Here is a 19529-nt window from a genome sequence, read left to right as displayed (position 1 = left end):
AAATGGCCATTCCTATCCCAAAAACAGCGCCGTTTCAAATAACATTGTTCATGCTCTTCGCTTCATCGGACCAGAATGGAAAACAGACGCCTCGCCTGCCCCATGATGCGTCTTCATTACTACAGTAACGGTCATGCGAGTCCGTTTCATTAGCTGGGCGACCGCATGGCATTCTCTGGCTTTATATAAAAGCCAGAGAAAGGCCATGACGAAGAGGAAGATAAGTGAAAAACAAAAGGGAAGACTTGTGTATTCCTGCAGCACGCCCTCGGCTTCGTCTTCAGCAGCAGCTCCAAAGCTCCATCTTCAGCAGTAACTGCACCAGAAACAAAGCATTCCAGGAGAAGATCACAGTAGAAAGAAAAATGAAAAAACAAAAAAAAGGAGGAAAAAAAACCAGAGAAAAACCAGAGGGACGAACAGAAAAAAAAAAAACTCAGAGGGACGAACAGCAGAAATCGGGTGAAAAGTCAGAAAGGACGAAAAACAGAGAACAAAGAGAGACAGAGATAACAAGAAAAACAAAGCCAGAAAGAAAGAACAAGAGAAGACAGGAGGAAAGCAAGACACAGAGGAGAGAGCACCCGATCAGACAGTGCACCAGTGCAGTCGGCTTCGTCTGCAGGTATGTAAGTTCTTCATTTCCTTCCTCTCCTTTGCATTGTAATTTATTTGCTACTGTAACAGGCCTTGAACATTATTTCACGTTATCACCGCACGGTTTTTTCTTTCTTTAGATTTATTGACTTGTACTACAGGTGAATTCGTTGTTTAAAGTATAAATATATTTACGTAGAGTGATGATTTAAAGTGGTTTTTATTTAAAAATATATTAAAATATTTTTTTAAAAAAATTATTTTTAATATTAATCTATTAAAATAATCTAATATTATAAAAATAAAATTTATTTTAAATAAAAATTTTAAAAAATCAAAATTTAAAGGGATGTACTGCGCTTCCATTATTCAAGAAATTGACTCAGAGCCTGTTTGTTTGTGCGGCTACGGCTGCGTTTTAATTAAAACGCAGTTTCTAGCCGTCTGGTAATAAAAAAAATAATATATTGTTCATGGATCCCTCTTGTTTTTTGCGTTGAAAACGTAGTTAAAGAAAAGCAAGAATTCCTTGCTTTTCTTACATTGTTCATGGTAAATGCATTGTTCACTTGCATTGCGTGAATTCTTTTTTTTTTAGTGTGTTAATTTTTTTTTTTAAAAACTAGTTTATAATGAATTTTATACTTGATAATATTTTATCTAATTTTATTACACGCTTAAAAAATTATGGAAATTGTAAGTTCTTGTCGGATGTATTTTGTACGTAATGAAATTATAGATAGTTTCATGGAATAATAAAAATATTATATATAAAGAATGATTTATTTCATGATATAATAACAATAATTAAATCCACAATATTTAAATTAAAAATTATCAATATTAATATATATATTTTAAAATTATTTTATAATCTCAATTTTAAAAGTATTTTTAACCAAATACACTTTTATACTACAAATGAATTCACTCTTTTAACTATGAATTCATAATCTTTCATGAAATCAAAACGATAAACTAAAATTTCACTCTTTAATTTATAAATATTGTATTTGTAATGTTAAAAAATATCTAAGATAAATTATGGTTGTTGAAATGGAATGCTAGCCGATCCAAAATGTAAACACTATCAGCTAGGGTTCGATCCGAATTCAACTATGCAATGCAATTGATTGGATAGTATTAAAACTCATTAGTTTGCTGTTTTGTATGCTTTTCTTACAAGCTACAATAGAAAAGATCGGTCACCCTCCCTCCTCTTTTCTCCTCCTCTCACGTCTTATCCATGTTCTTTCCTAATACAGCAAATAAAACTTTTCCAGAAAAGGCAATCCCAAAAAGATTCTAAAATCGACAACAAGATAATTCACATAAAATATTAAAATAAAATAAAATTGCGGGCATGGTAAGATCCTTGTAGATGATCTATCATTTCTCTAGTACTTCCTGGCAAATCATCTTGTCCGGCAATACTCACCCCTAAAACCACAGGAGAGGAGGGAAAAGAAATGGAGGAATTATAGTTCATTTATTCCTGTAGCAATTAATTATAAAATATCTCATCATGGAAGCTTCTATTAATTGATTCTTGAATTTTTTATTAAAAAATAATATAAATTATATTTTAAAATCTCATCTATTAGATTAAATTAATTTTTTAATATAGTATTAAAATCTTGATAATTTAAATTTAAATTTTACTATTTTTATTTATTTGATAAAAATTATACACAAAATAATATGTGTCTATATAAATTTAACTCAAAAAAACTTTCACAATTATATTTTAAAACTTCACCTAATAACTTAAGTTATTAAGTTTAATTGACTCTATAAAATATCATTAATTTCATATTAAAAAAAGAAGAAGAAAAAAAGAAGGTAACAGAGAGCATCCACGTTTTTCATTCTAAAAACAATTTAATTTTTTTAATATAGTAATAAAGTAGTGTATGCATTTTTCAAATTTCAGAACAGAGGATGGAAGAATCCCCGTGGTCCACAAAAAAGTGAAACGGGTCGACCGTTGTGCTCTATTTCTGATTTATGAAAAAAATAAAGTGTGGGGCCCTAACCTCATCATAATCGAAGCCAAATCTAGCGGGTAGTTGGTTATGTCACATCTCTGATCTGAATGCGCGAGGCTGTGACGGAAAGAAGCCCCACCGTCATTGAAGAGAAGAGATATTTCTTCCATCAAGACTTGATGTATCATTCCATCTCAATAATTTAGTAATATATTAAAATATAATTTATATTAATTTTTTAAAAAAAATTAAGCTTAAAATTTACACTCTATTTTATTTTTTATTAATTTAATATTTTATTGATTACTAGGTTTAGTCTAATTTATTTACGAGGAATGAATAGGGTCCAAATATATAAAGGAATTACAAAATAAACTAACCGTTTCCTTTACTTATAGATAAAAAGACATAACTTATCTGGTTTCAAACGAGGCCCGGCCGGTAAACAAACGAGCCATTGCATGGAAAACCCATTCTCCCAAACGCCAAGAGCTAAGCCAGAGGAAAAGCCGAGAATGCAACCTCAATTTTCTGACCCAACTTTGACAACTGCCCAAAACCAAAATCAACCCGAGCCAGATGAAACCAGCCAGAGGCAAAACACAGCAAACCAAACCAGAGCAAAAGAAAACCCAAAAGAAAGAGTGCGAACCAGCTTGACCCAAGCGCAGCAACAGCTGGCAGGGCAGTCCAAGCCAAGAGAAGGCAATGGCATCCCCAGCTGAAAGTCTCCAAACCCAAACCATATTACTGGAGCTAAAACAAAATGAGCCATCAGCTTGCAGCTTGGGAGATGGAGAGGCATAAAGAAATCCCCAGCCGAAAGCCCCCGAACAATATTACTGGAGGCAAAACAAGTGACCCCTCAGCTTGAGAGATTGGAGGGGCAAAGAAAATCATGTGTACACTGTTCATCTCACTCCAATAACTTAAACTATTAGAAAAAATTTTAAAATATGATTTATATTATTTTCTAACAAATCTTTTTAAATTAAAAGATTTTAAGTTTAAAACCTGTATAAGTTCACATTACCTTGTACTTGATTTTTTTATCAAATAAATAAGAATGATGAGATTCGAACTCATAATTCTTGGTCATCAAAACTCTGATACTATGTCAAAGAATCATCTCAACTCAATAACTTAAGATGTTACGTGAAATTATAAGATATAATTTATATTATTTTCTAACACATATCATTTTGATTTTAACAAAGTCATGTGGCTTTTCAGTTCACATATCAAAAATACTGTTTTACCATTCTGTACAATAAAAAAGGAAAAATAAGATAAAAAAAGCTAGAGATTGTTAAAAGAAAGATGAAAAATTTACTCTTTAATTTTTAAATATTGTATTTGTAATGTTAAAAAATATCTAAAATAAATTGTGGTTGTTGAAATTGAATGGAAGCCGATCCAAAATGTAAATATTGTCAGCTAGGGTTTGATCTAAATTCAACTGTGTAATGTAATTGGTTGGATAGTTTTTAAAACCCATTCAAGCTCCATTGCTCGAGGCACATCTCGAAAATGCTAATCCTAGTTAATTAAAAAAGCTATTTTTTACTAAAAAATAATTAATAAATTTTTTTATTGATTTTACTTGAATATGATTAACCCGAGTTTTTAATTGGATTAAACTTTTCTTCTTATTTTTTTTTTTCAATCCAAGCGGGTATAAACGACAGGATTTTATAACAGTGGTTGTGGTTGGTTATATTATGGAGCTTAGATAACCAAATACCAGGCCGGTAGAGAGTGGTACTACAGAGTTTTTAGTTTCTCCACATTTTTTATATACAATTTGTATGCTTTTATTACAATAGAAAGGACCGGCCACCCACCCTCCTCGTGTCTTCTCCCCTCACGGCTTATCCATTTTTTTGTCTACTGAAGCAAATCAAACTTTTCCAAAAAAGGCACAAAATTCTAAAATCGACAACAAGATAATTCACAAAAAAATATTTTAAAAAAATAAAATTGCAGGCATTGTAAGATCCTTGTAGATGATCTATCATTTCTTAAGTTCTTGGCAAATGGAAGAACCGCAGTGGTGCTAAGAACAAAAAAAAGAACGATTTGAATTTTAAAAATGTTGTTTAATTAATTAGGTTTTAGATTTATTTTTTTAGATGCTACCCTTTTCAGTATCATTCAAAGTTTACATAATTAAATTAAATACAAATTAACTCAATTATCCATATTAATAAAAAAAAGTTAAAGGTTGTGCTCTATTTCTGATTTATGAAAAAAAATCAAGTGGGGGTCTTGACGTAATTACATTTGAAAATCAAGTGTGGGCCCTAACCTCATCACAATCGAGCCAAACCCATCGATTCTAAAAAAATCCAGCTGATAGTTAAGTTACATCACATCTCTCACCATGTGTGAAGCGGTGAAGGAAAGAAGCCCCACCGTCATAGAAGACAAGAGATAATCGGATGCATAGTGGATTCCTCCAAGCTTGCACAAGGATTCCATTACTATATAGTTGAGCTAATATTGACCATCTCATTGATTTAGTAAGATATTATGATACAATTTATATTAATTCTTAATATAATTATGAAAAAATTTACACTTTATTTTATAATTATTATTAATTTGGCATCTTGTTGGTTATCGAGTTAATTTTAGTTTGTTTAAAAAAGATAATCATGGTTCAAATTAATATTTAGAAGAATTATTAAATAAAATAACTGTTTTCTCTATTTATATATAAAAAGACATAAACTATATGGAAATATAAGTTTTTATTATTAAAAGAACATAGTCTTGTCTAAAGATTTCTCTCAAAGACAATCTAGATCAGTTTCTTTGATTAACACACCATGAATTCCTTCTCCAACAACATCCACACGCACCCAAAACCCAGACAAAAAACTAGTTACACTACTTTTCCTGGCATCCCCCAGTTAGGTGCTCGACTGCCTTCTCGTAGACAAGAAACTTGGGTGCCTGTACTAATTTCTTCGCAAGAAAAAACTACAATCCAGGGAGATAATGCCGACACCGGATCAGCGCTCGGAAAGATAGCATTATCAAGATTCCAAAATTGCCTGAGAACCACCATATCCAAATTCATCGACCACCGGCTTCCTCTTGACCCTTCGATCGATCCATGTCAAGTGTTCACGGGGAATTTTGCTCCGGTGGATGAACTTGAGCCCACTAACTGCACTGTAGTGGAGGGTGAGCTCCCTAGCTGTCTAAACGGTGTGTATATTAGAAATGGTTCAAACCCACAACACATGCCTCATGGTCCTCTCCATTTCTTTGAAGGAGATGGCATGCTTCATTCCTTGAAATTATCCGGTGGCCAAGCAACCCATTGTAGTCGCTATGTCAAGACTTACAAATACATGCTCGAGAAAGAAGCAGGTTTTCCCATCTTTCCAAATATATTATCTGGCTTTTATAGCCTTCCTGACGTCCTTGCTTTTGCCATGGCTGTAGGAAGGGTTCTGTGTGGCCAAATCAATCTCATGAGAGGATTTGGTTTGGCCAACACAAGTCTTGCTCTCTTTTCAAGTAAGCTCCTTGCTCTTTGCGAGTCTGATCTACCATATGTCATTCGCATGACACAAGAAGGCGACATCGAGACACAAGGCAGATGGGATTTTGATAGAAAGCTGTTTGCAAGCATGACTGCTCACCCCAAGGTTGACGAGGACACAAAGGAGACTTTTGCTTTCCAGTGCAACCCATCGTTTTTTCCTTATGTCACTTATTTTTACTTCAATGAAGATGGTGTCAAGCAAAGAGATGTTCCCCTTTTGTCCATAAACCAGCCTACTCCTATTCATGATTTTGCAATAACCAAACGATTTGCAATTTTCCCAGAGACGCAGTTGGTGGTTGAACCAGCGAATGTAGTGCTAGGAAGAGGCATGCCTGTCGTTTGTGAGCAAAAGAAAGTGCCAAGAATTGGGATCTTACCAAGATACGGTGAGAGTGACTCAAATACGAGGTGGTTTCCAGTCCCAGGGTTTAATGCCATGCATGTCACCAATGCTTGGGAAAATGGGGACGATGAGGTGGTCTTGGTAGCACCAAATGTGTTAAGCATTGCAAATGTTTTTCACAAAATAGAGAAGGTCCATTTCTCATTGGAAAAATTGACTATCAACACGAGAACAGGGAAAGTTTCAAGAAAGATCTTGTCCGAACGAAGTTTGGAGCTGGGATCTATCAATCCTTCCTATATTGGGAAGAAAAATCGCTATGCTTATCTGGGAATTGCTGAAAAGGTACCAAAGATGTCAGGTTTGGTCAAGATTGATTTGGAAAAAGAATGCGAAGTCTCGAGGAGGCTTTATGGGCCAGGCTGCTTTGGAGGGGAGCCATTGTTTGTACCTAGAAAAGCAAATGATGTGAAATCCGATGAAGACGAAGATGAAGATGATGGATTTGTGGTGAGTTACGTGCATGATGAGAACTCCGGTCAATCAAATTTTACTGTTATGGATGCAAAGTCTCCAAATCTTGACATTGTTGCGAAAGTTAAACTTCCTAGACGTGTTCCATATGGTTTCCATAGCCTATTTGTAAGTCAAGATAGCTTGTCAAATAACTGGTAATTACAAAGAAATATGTGTTCGAAATTAGCAGCTAGTTAATCTCGGACTTGTAGCCTTTTTTTCGCGGTGGAAAAGTAATTTTAAATAAAAATAAAAAATATTTAAATTTATTTTTTATTATTTTTAAATTATTTTAATGTACCAATATTAAAAATAATATTTTAAAAAATATTTTAATATATTTTTAAATAAAAATACTTTAAAATATAATCACGTATCAAAATAAATTTTAACTAGATTCAATTATTTTTATCTTGAATGAATGAATGAATCGGTTTTTATTGGTGTAATATTGTATTAAGAATATGTATAATGGTTAGGTAAAATTTTTTGAAGAATTGAAATATGGGTTATAAAATTTTGATTGAATCAATAGTATTTCATTAATTTATTTAAGGTTTTTATCTACATGAAAATTAGTCCACATTTCATTAATTTATAAGGACAATAACATCCAATAAACTTTAGTTTCCACATCCCTTTAATTAATTATATTATTAATCTTGTAAGACAATATTGTATTAAAATTGGCATTTTTCGAAACCTCATCTCCTAAATTTACCTTTAAAATTAATGACCTATTTTATACATCATTTTTAATTCATAACAAAAGAATGAAACTAAGCCGATCGAGTGGTCTCTGATTTACAATTTTCTTGAGACCTCTGGTCACAACTAGGCGAAGACAGACTAACACTGCCGTGACATCGTTGGCAAGCTACTCAAGGATGCATGCACACGCACCCGTATACAGAATCGCAGTAACTTCAGAAAACAGAATAATCCGTGTCAGAAATACACATATCAGCTAGCCCTACCTGAGACAGCATTCTTGAAATTGCAGCCCATAACCATGCAGATTACACAGAGCAGCAAATGACAAAGTGGAACACATGGTAAGTGGGCAAAATGGCAAGCACCGGTCCTCCTTTTATATGCAAGCACAGTCCTTGTTCAATCGTTTAGTGTGGCCCATACTCTTAAATAATGACATGTGAAAGACATTTGACATTGAAGACATGAGTACTGATGGATTTTATAGAAAGAATTTCTCAAACTCTAAAGATCACACCCCCCTAAATTGTTAAGAAAGTATAGTCTCTCATGTTCTAAAATTACAGCTGATCCCTCTAAACTGAATAATCATCTATTCAAAAAATAAACCACAAAACTATTTAATTAAAATTATAGAATCTAATTAGGAAAGGAATCACTATAAAAATTAAGAAACTTTCAAAACGATCCTGACCTCAACTGGTTACACCCAGCTGACTTATTATAAAACCGGGTATGTAGAGTGTTAACAAAATCTCAGTATGATCCGACAATCTTTTCATCAAAAAGCTCGTTTGTGCTTCTTTACATGTCTAGGAATCTTTCGTGTATGGATGCAATGCTGTTTTGTCTACCAGGTTTTGCTCTTCATCTTGAGAGCTGTTCTTTTTTGCTGCCTGTTTTTGGAATGAAGCTTTAATGGATGGTTTCTGTATAGGAATTCTAACATGGTTATTAAGGTGTAGGCCTTGTTAGATGTAATAATTCTAAAAAAATCCGAAATAATCACAAACTCATTTTGTTACAGCAAATTAACCTACTATAGAAGTGGGCAGGTAAAATGTGCTTATATAATTTCAGCTAATCAAATTAAAAATTAGATTTGTTTCCCCCGAGACTCTATGATTTGCAATTCTATATAAGAACTGAGCCAATTCTCTTATTTTAAATCTTGACATTTCCTTGAGTAGCACTTAGCAGTGCTATTCTGATCTCTAGAGCCCTTAATTTGTTGCAAGAAATGGGTTCATTCTCCAACGTACACACACACACACACACACTGATCCAGAACTCTACAAGAGAATGTCAGGAAATACTTGTAATTAGTGTTCCAGCAAGCCGAAGCATAATTGCCAGAGGCCGGCCTTCTCGCAGACGAGAAGCATGGGTGCCCGCACTTTGTTCCCTCGAACAAAGCACAAACAGAGGATTAGAATTAAAAGAAAGCAATCTTATCACCTTCGTTACTTTTATCCTCTCTGATTTCAACCTTCCAGAAAAGCCTTCGCACCACCATATCCAAATTCATTGATCACCCTCCTCTCGATCCACATCAAGTGTTCGCAGGAAATTTTGCACCAGTGGATGAGCTAGAGCCAACAAATTGTGAAGTGGTGGAGGGTGAGCTCCGTAGATGTTTGAATGGTGTTTATCTTAGAAATGGTCCAAAACTTCAATACATCCCTAATGGTCCTCTCCATTCCTTAAAATTATCTGGAGGCCAAGCAACGGATTGCAGCCGCCATGTCAAGACTTACAAATACATGCTCGAGAAAGAGGCCGGCTTTCCCATCTTTCCGAATATGCTGTCTGGCTTATATATATATATAACCCTGCAGATATTCTTGGGCTTCGTTATTTTTGTGGAGGGTCATGTGTGGCCACATCAATCTCACGAGAGGATTTGGTTTAGCCAACTGTAGTCTTGCGTTCTTTTCGCATAATCTCCTTGTTCTTGGTGAGTCTGATCTCATGAGGGCTGGAGCCTGGTTTTGATGATCAACTAAACATTTTTAATGGGCCAACAGCAGGCCTATCGTCAATGATTTGAGCAGAGGAACGGACAAACGAGTAAATTTCGACGAAGCCAAGCTTATTCGATTGTTATTTCCGCCTCGGTTTCTTTTTAATTGAATTTGGAGTCACTACAAATCAGTATCCAAGGAATATTTAAATTAAATACCAGTCCCTAACCTTCAGAATCTTGCTAATTTATCCCCATATCTCCCATTCCCCATAGTTTCTTTACTGTGAAAATTGAATTTATTAAACCTACTTTTATTAATTTGAAACACTATAGTATTTTTTTCCTAGAGTATATGACATAGAAAAGTTTAAATAAAACTTTCTAATTCTATTAGCTGGAAATTAATTAACATTTACTTTGCCACTCTTAATTTTAATTACACATGTAATTATAAATATTGTGATTGTATAAATAAAGATGTGTGTAAAGCATCTTCAAAAGAAATATAATTATTAGAAAAAATTTATTATAATGATGAATTGTTTGTATATTCTTATAAATTTTTCATTGTTTCTCTTGATTAGATGAAAAAATGATACAAAACCAATTTGATTGAAATGATTATTTTTTTAATTCTATTAAGTAAATCTTAGTATCTTATTATATTATATGTGATAAATTTATTTAATTACAACAAAAAATTTGAGCAAATATTATTTTTTAACAAATAATATATCAATTATAGATACCAGTCATATCTCAATCCATACAATGAGACCAATATCCTATAGATGGCATATATACTATGTTGAGTTTTATACCTAATTTTTTGTGACCAATTTAAGCTGAGATACAAATAATCAAGTTCAACAAAATAAAATGTGGGGAGAAATTAACAAGATATTAAAGACTGGGGACTTATTAGTTCACGAGTATATAAGGGGGGGACTGATTTGTATCTATCCCATTAAATTTTGGCAACTGATCTATTCAAATTCAAGTCATTTTCGATCGCAGTTCAGCTTTGGTGGGCGACCGAAAAAGTTTTGCCTTCCCAAAACACACACACACACACATATATATAAAACACAACGGAATCCATTAACAACTTATGTTTCTCTCTCCTTGTTTTTACTAAGATTTGCAAAATCCTTTCTCTCTCTAAAGAACAGTTTCCATAAAAAAGTTCCTTTCCTGTTCAAATTTATATTTTTATACTTCTTCTAGTTTTAGTTCACCAATTCTTTTTGATCTGTTTAATAATTAGTTGACAGAGAGAGTTAAAGATGTTTAACGGAATGATGGATCCCGAGTTAATAAAAATCGCTCAGGAACAGATGAGTCGCATGACACCCGCTGATATCGCCAGGATCCAGCAACAGGTTTGCTTCTGCTCGTTTGTTTTTGTATTTTATGATAATTTTGATGTGGGTTTGTTTTTAATTGAATCAATTCATGTGTAGGTCAGTTCAATTTTGGGAGAAACTGTTTTTTCTTTGTGAATTTTGATTTGATTATCGTTTAGAATGAAAAGTTTGAATTTTTGCTGTTGATTTTTTGTTTTTTATGGTTAAAACCTAGCTTTTTTTGTTTGTTTTTTGTTGAATTTAAATAATGGGCTGTCCTGTTTTCCTTATTTTTTGTTCGAATCGGTGGAGATTTTAGAAACTGCAAGTTTAATTCTTTGAGATTTTGTGGTCGCGTGTTGGTCCGAGGTTTGTCTGACGAAGTGTGTGCACCCGAGTTCCTTTTCATAATAATAATTCTTTAAGATTGTGGATGAATCTAATTGATTTGGGTACCTTTAGTCCTGCACAAATCAGAAACTTAGAAAGAGAAAAGGGAAAAGAACAATCATTAATGGCTCGTTAAGCACTTAAGATGAATATATTGTAATGTTGCGTCGTGTTTATCTGAATTGACTATCGGTAGAAACTGGCTGTCAGTTTATCTGGTGTTGTTTAAATCCATGGTTTGGTCAGATTGTGATTGTATTGATTTTGATTGTTGTGGTGTGTTGGTTGGTGTTGCAGGTAATGTCTAATCCTGAGTTGGTGAAAATGGCATCAGAAGGCATGAGAAACATGAGGCCTGAGGACTTGAAACAGGCAGCAGAGCAGTTAAAGCATACACGCCCTGAAGAGATGGCAGAGATTGGTGAGAAAATGATCAATGCATCACCAGAAGAGATTGCTGCCATGCGTGCCCGTGCTGATGCACAGGCCACATATGAAATGAATGCAGCTCAGATGTTGAAGAGACAGGTAAATACAAATCTTAAATTAGATGATTTTCTGTTTGTAAGCTTTCATTATGTGCGTATTGCGTTTTATTCATGTAGTGGTTAGTGGTGAATGTACTTACTTAGTAGTTTAAATGCTGAAGGGCAACTAGTGCTAGATTTTGTAATTGTAGTCACTGCTTTTGTGTTTATTTGACTTGTGTATTTGAATTCTACCTTGGCAGGGTAATGAGCTGCATAGCCAAGGAAAGTTCAAAGATGCTTCACAGAAATATTTGCTTGTAAGCGCTGCATCTTTATCTTTATCACTTTTTTTTTTATATACAAGTATCAGTTCCTCCTGTTGGTGTACCTTTTGCATTTTGAAACTGATGAAATTCTTTTCCTCCCCGTATTTCTCAGGCAAAGCAAAATCTTAAAGGGATTCCATCTTCCAAAGGCAGAACACTTTTGTTGGCATGCTCTCTTAATTTAATGTCTTGTTACTTGAAAACAAAGCAATACGATGAATGCATAAAAGAGGGCTCGGAGGTATGACAATCCACTAAGAAAATTCAGTTTACTCATAGAACTGATGTAGGAGTAGTAGTAGAAGTAAAAATATATTGGTGGTATGAATAGGGTTTGCTCCTTTTCTTTTAAATATTTTTTTTGTGCGCGCGCATCGCTTGCTTCTTTCTGATTGGATTGTTATATCACCTCAGGTTTTGGGTTATGATGCCAAAAATGTTAAAGCCCTTTATAGAAGGGGTCAAGCCTATAGAGAACTAGGCCAACTGGAAGTAAGTTCATTTGTGCAGATCTTGGAATTGTCAGCAGTGGTTGCTGCATTGTGCTGTCTGTTCGTGTTTGATAAGATATCTAATGGCTTATTGATACATGTTAGGTTGCTGTCTCTGATTTGAGGAAAGCACATGAAGTTTCCCCTGATGATGAAACTATTGCAGACATTTTAAGGTATGGATTCATCTGAAACTCTTAGACCATTCTCTGGACCAGAAGTTGTGCAGTTTGATATTTTCTTCCCCTATGATTTATGTCTTGTTAAAGAGTATGGGAGTCATTTGCTTGTTGAGTTTTTAGCTTTAGCCTTTTTATTTTCTCATTTGTTTTTCCTCAGCAGTCTACTGTTAAGTTTCTTGTCATCTGATTGATATTTAGGACGTTTCATATCTTCTGACCTTCATCTATATTGTATATAATGTGATAAAATTTCCCACGGAATTGTAAATAAAGGCACTAGTGTTTAATATGTGATGTTGATTGTAAAGTTAATTGTTGATACAGGAATGCTGAGGAAAGATTGGCTCAAGAAGGTGGCTATCATGCACCAAGAGGTATGTTATTTTCCTCTCCTTTTTTCCCTCAACTCTCTTGAACGCCTACGAGTTGAATGTTCCATTTTAAAGTTCTCAATTGACAATTGATTTCTACTTGTTTGGTAGGAGTGATAATTGAAGAAATAACTGAAGAAGCTGAGACTGTCTCTGAAAACCTTAAGAGTTCATCAGCAAGGGAAAGCGTTGATACATCTAAAAGTGGAAGGGAAGGTCGTGGTGGGAGTTCAGCATCTAATCCAGAGGCTCTGGAGGCTTTGAAAGATGACCCGGAAGCTATGAGGTAATTTTTTATCCATCTAAAAATTGCTTGATTTTTATATATTTATTGTTTGACTCTAGTATTGGGTTCTCAACAGACCAGCCTATTTTTTTTAAAAGACAGTATAGCTGAGATATTATGGATTTTCATTCCCCTTGGGGATCGTCTTTTGTTAATTCCCCCTTATTTTTCATTAAAGTTATCTGAATTTTATTGCTGCAATGGTGGATTTACATGAAATGATAATTGCAGTCTTCTGCAACATAATTGCTGGCATAATATTGTTTCCTAAAATTTCTCTGATTTTGGGGTTGATACTGCAATGGCAAAAAAATTTTATTTGACATGGCGTTGGGGCAAACTTATGAAAGCATGCCCATTATGTTTCAATTAATGAAATAACAAAACAAGGCCAACATAGCTAATATCTCCGTCTTTCTAACACTTCAAGTCTGAAGTTTGTTTTCTTGCAAAAGGGTAGTCTTCTTTTGCTGTCAATTAACCATAAAGTTAGATATTAATCTTGGTTGTCAATTTGTTTTGATTTTCCATTTTTCCTTGTGTCTGATTGTAGGTCATTCCAAAATTTCATATCTAATGCCAATCCAGAAACTTTGGCTGCTTTAAGTGGTGCAAAAGCTGGAGAGGTATCTCCTGAGATGTTTAAGACAGCATCAAATATGATCGGGAAGATGCCACCCGAAGAGCTTCAAAAAATGCTTCAAATGGCTTCCTCGTTCCAGGGGGAGAATCCTCTTACTGCAGGATCTTCAGATAGCGGTTTTAATGGCTTCGGACCCGGTGCAGTTCCTCCAAATGTGATGCCAGACATGCTTAAAACAGCAAGTGATATGATGAGTAAGATGCCATCGGAAGAGCTTCAGAAAATGTTTGAAATGGCATCTTCTTTGAGAGGAAATGGCTCGGCTTCAGCTGCTGCTGCAGCTTTAAACACTGACGGACCAAGTTTGGGTGCTAGGTTAAAACCAACAGAAACTCGAGAAACTTTTGCAGTTAATGGGAATAATGGCATCAGTGAAACTAGTTCCCCTGGTGATTTCCTTTCAAGTTCAAGAAATGCTCCTCCATCTAGCTTTCCTGCCTCAACTTCTGATATGCAGGAACAGATGAGAAACCAAATGAAGGATCCAGCTATGCGGCAGGTATGGTGGCTTTCTTTGCTTTAATGTTGTTGAATTATTGAATTCTTATCCCAGTAAGATCTCATTTTGCACATCATAGAATCCCTTTTGTCATTTTGAAATGGTGGCTTTCTTTGCTTTAATGTTGTTGAATTATTGAATTCTTATCCCAGTAAGATCTCATTTTGCACATCATAGAATCCCTTTTGTCATTTTGAAATGATCCAATACATGTGCAGACTTACTTTCAGGTTTTCAAAGTATTATTTGCAATTCAAAATATCACTTTAAATGATAGCTCTGACTCTAATAAATTCCCTGGAGAAAGTTCATATGCTAGAATATAGAAAGGCTTATAATTTGATAATCTGAATTTTTTTTTATATACATCACATAGTATTTTCTGGCTTGCTTAAAATTTAATAAATAAGATAAGAATATCACTTAATTGCATGGCTGTTTGTATTTTAATGTCTGCTTGCTTGCAAATTGGCAGATGTTCACGTCAATGATGAAGAATTTGAGCCCAGAGATGATGGCTAACATGAGTGAACAATTTGGAATAAAACTTTCTCAAGAAGATGCAGCGAAAGCTCAACAGGCCATGTCATCTTTATCACCGGAGGACTTGGATAAAATGGTACCTTCTTTTCCATGTTTACTTTCAATGAATTTGCATACTTCTCGTTCAAAATTTGCCAGCAATCTTGTTCAAGTTCTTGTCTATAACATTTAAATAAAATGTTAGGTAGAGTTTTCTCTGCCTTTTAACCGTGCTTTTCCTTTACTTTTATTACATGTTTGTTCTGAAATAACGGTCAACAAGGTTCAGAGTTATGGCTATTCTTTTTATCACTGCCCCCCACTGCATTACGAATGTAAAATAATTTGCCCATGGATTGCTGCAGATGCGATGGGCCGATAGGATCCAAAGAGGAGCGGAAGGTGCTAAGAAAGCAAAGAACTGGTTACTGGGGAGACCTGGTATGATTCTTGCTATTTGTATGTTGATCTTAGCTGTTATCCTCCGCTGGCTAGGCTTCATCGGGAGGTAGAGCAGGAACATTTTTGTTTATCATTGCGATGCCCTAATTTAACGTTCATCGGGGTAATTATCCTCGAAACATTAAGTGTATCTTTGACGTAAGGACAGGAAAGTAGTGCTAAAATGAGGTTAGGGATGGAGGGAAAACCTTGAGGATGAGTAGTTAAAGAGGGGGTCGGGAGGGAAACATGTACTCGACTATTTATTGGGTAAAGAAGATGGTTTACCCGTCACTTATTTTGTACGTCAATTCTGAATTAATGCATTGTTTGATGTGTTGGAGCTTTCGGATTTTACATAATGAAGTTTTCTGAGGAGATAAGAATTCCAATGTCAAAAAAACGGAGAAGGGAGATCCAGACTAATTGGAAGTGACGTCCACTACCTTTATTTTCACGACATGATAAGCACCATCAGACGTGCAAGATTTCATTTTCAGGGATATGAACTTCGTTGTCGGCAATCCACTTAAGCAGTCATTCATTTGAAAAATAATAGTTTGGGAAAATACTCTACTCTCTAATAATATCAGAGAAATTAAATTTTTTTATGATGTTTGGTAATATAATAAAAAATAAATTAGAAAAATTTTTTAGTGTTTAGTTATGTCATGAAAAATAAATTGTAAAATAACTTATTAATGTTTTATTTTTTGCAAGTTTATTAAAATAATGAGAAATAAATTTTACAAATTAAAAACTTGAATGAAAATAAAATTAAAAAAATATATATAATTTTATAAATTATCTCAAAAAAATAAATAATAATCAAAATAATAGATATCAAATCTAAAAAATAAAAAATAATAAAAGATAAAGAAATTAAAATAATAATAATTAATATTTTATACATTATTTCAAATAAAATAAGTAATAATCAAAAGAATAAGAATCAACTTTGATAAATAAAAAAATTTAATAAAAGATGACGAGGAAAAAACAAATAACAATTATAAAAATGATGATCAAATTTAATATAAAAATTAAATTTTAAGAGATGAAATTAAAAAATAAATATTCAAAATAAAATATATACAATAATTAAAAGTTTGGGGATCAAATTTGATATAATCAACAAATAATATGATATTTTAAAATTTTTAACAACTTTCAAAAAGTGTTTTCTGTCTAAATTTTTCAGAAAAATACTTTTTTAAAAATCAAGCCAAATTTTTCTTTGACTGAAAGTATTTTTCGTTGATCAATTTTTTTAATAACAAATAAACAGAGAAAAACTTAAAAAATAATCTTTTAAAAACAGCTTTCTAAACAACAAACATAGCATAAAAGTTTGAGCGTAAAGACAGGTAAAGCGCCATTAACTACTACTATTTAAAGGCCTGTCCCTCCTTTTTGCTATGCTTGAACTCATGTTCTTTTCAGTGTGTTTTGTCTTCAAAATATATTAAAATATATTTTTATTCTCCTCACATTAGTTTGTTAAAATCATTGGAAAAGATTAAAAAAATCAGTTTTAATACCTTTTCATGTCAAACTTCCTTTAAACATGCTCAAACAGGAGTAAAAACTAAAAACACAAGACCAACCAGCCGCTTATACGAGAGCTTTTCCGCTTAAAGGTGTGGATCTAGACCATAAACTACAATACTTTATTCATTTCGATCCTCTCCATTTGTTTCAATCAATTTGTTGGTGGGGATGATGGTGAATTGAACCATCGTAACTGTTTTAGCTAGAACAATTGAAAATTGAAAAAAAAAGCGTAAATTCAAAGGGAAAATCGAAATATAATAGTATGAGACTTGGAAAACAAAGGCTAGCTATGAGTGATTTAACAAATAGTAGCCTTATATAGGTTTTAAAAGAAAAGGTAGAGAAATAAAATCTATAATAAAAAACCGTAATCAATATGGGAATTATTATGGCTTCCACCATTCTAATGTTTTGTGAATTTTTTTTTCTTCAAAAAATATTGTTTTTACTTACAAGTTAATATGAAGACACCTTTTTTTTTCTCTGTTTATTTTTGTGTTTTAAAAGTATTTTAAAAAAAAATTAAAATTTTTTATTTTTTTGTTTCAAATTAATATTTTTTATAATATTTTTAGATCATTTTAATGCTCTAATTTTAAAAGAATAAAAAATATATATTATTTTAATATATTTATAAATAAAAATATATTAAAAAATAATTACAATAACATTAGCTAATAATCTTTATTGCATGAAGGAATCCCTTTTAATAACAATAATAAATAATGAATTGACTAATGATCTTATGACTTCTTAGCTCAGTTCTATCCAACGCACCAAATAAATGAAGGATAGAGAGAGAGAACCACAAATGAAGATTTTTAGAGGTTAATCGCTATCATCCATCGCCATCCGCAGGCACCGATTCCTCCATGGTTTACTGCTCGTTTACAAAGATGACAATTTCATCTCAATTTGATGGATGCTGATTTCAATGGAAGATTTGTTTTCATACATAATTACTTTAGATGATGGACAACGATATGAATTCATTTAACCTGAGGTAAATCATAGATTACTCTAATTAATACGGTGTTTAAAAATATAGTTGAAAGTATATTTTTTTTAAATAGTTTTAATATTTTAATATTCAAAATATTTTTTAAAAAACAAAACTTAAAACCAATAACTATTACCGCGTGTTAAAATCATACAAGAAACAACTTCCATCTTGTCTTCAACTTTGAATCCAAAACCTTGAATTTGATGCTGTCCTGCCAATCCTGAAAGAGAATTAAAAAAAAAAAAAAAAACTGATGGTCTTGCAAAGTACCACCACCTCATGAAGAAAGATGGTCGTGGCCCAAGAACTATTACACCAACTCACCTCACTATCATTGCCGCCAGCCTGCCACGACACCATGCCACCTCTACCTGGGCCAGAAAATTCATCCTCGTTTGCCGGCAAATTAATATAAACAAATCATTTTAACTCGTAAATCTTGATTTGGGCAATGGCTATAATTTGGCATTGCGATAAGAATATAGTTTTTTTAAAATTAATTAATTATTTTTTTTGGTATTTTTGAATATTTTAATGTTAAAAATAAATTTTAAAGATTAAAAAAATATTATTTTAATATATTTATAAATTAAAAACGCATCAACATGGAGAGCACTCTTTAAACGGTCATGGTATCTGTTACGTCACCGCTTGAGTTGGATTTTGACTTGATTATTAATTAATTGATTTTGATTTCCTGCCAACTCAGCTTTATTTGACGTCATCTTCGAACTTCTGAGCTTCACGTTTTTTTTGTTTTTTCAGCTCAGGGCTAAAGATAGCTGATCACGTAGGCCTGCAGGGTGTCTCTCGCCACCAAATATTCTCTGGTGATAATCAATTTTATTTTTATTTTTTTTGTGTGGTTTTCTCAGGTGGGCTTGCTTCAATACAAGAAGATGAGGCTGATGAAAGGATAAATGAGTTTTAAATATATATAAAATAACTAAATAAGAACTGCGAGCTCTTTGAGCCTGAAATTATAAATTCACCCACGGCCGCCGAGAAAAAAAAGAAATCAAATGTCAAATCAACAAAATAAAAATTAAATAATAATAATAATAATAAGAAGAAGTGGTGGTGAGTGAATTCGCTAGCTAAAGGGTCCCGGTACAATTGAGAGCTTCTCTTGACTCGTTTCTTTGTACGCTAGCTCTCTCTATTATGCTTTTTAATTCAATTCACTCCCAAGCATTTTGCTTCTTTTCACTCCTTTTTATCTCTAAAAACAAGTAATGTTTCTTGAAAGCGACCATGTCGCGAACCATTTTCATCAACTCCCTTGTTCTTAATTAGCAATGGGATGATTTTTTATATTT

At 33.1% G+C, this 19529-nt stretch overlaps 2 protein-coding genes across 2 annotated transcripts; both read left to right on the top strand.

Annotated features, from left to right (window-relative positions):
- Window positions 1-5369: 5369 nt before the first annotated feature.
- On the top strand, window positions 5370-7165 carry LOC118045555 (zeaxanthin 7,8(7',8')-cleavage dioxygenase, chromoplastic). The gene has a single exon (XM_035054218.2). It carries the CDS (start codon window positions 5417-5419, stop codon window positions 7163-7165), a length of 1749 nt encoding a protein of 582 aa, XP_034910109.1. The 5' UTR covers window positions 5370-5416.
- Window positions 7166-10713: 3548 nt separating this feature from the next.
- On the top strand, window positions 10714-16000 carry LOC118045539 (outer envelope protein 61). Its single transcript, XM_035054203.2, has 11 exons — window positions 10714-11068; window positions 11720-11950; window positions 12153-12209; window positions 12331-12459; window positions 12633-12710; window positions 12815-12885; window positions 13216-13265; window positions 13374-13548; window positions 14102-14690; window positions 15166-15309; window positions 15578-16000. Exons 1-11 carry the CDS (start codon window positions 10973-10975, stop codon window positions 15722-15724), a joined length of 1767 nt encoding a protein of 588 aa, XP_034910094.1. The 5' UTR covers window positions 10714-10972; the 3' UTR covers window positions 15725-16000.
- Window positions 16001-19529: the final 3529 nt, after the last annotated feature.

The sequence above is a fragment of the Populus alba genome, chromosome 9, assembly GCF_005239225.2.
Source record: "Populus alba chromosome 9, ASM523922v2, whole genome shotgun sequence".
NCBI lineage: Eukaryota > Viridiplantae > Streptophyta > Magnoliopsida > Malpighiales > Salicaceae > Populus > Populus alba.
The sequence above is the reverse complement of the archived record's forward strand: the minus strand, read 5'-3'. Positions and strand labels throughout refer to the sequence as shown.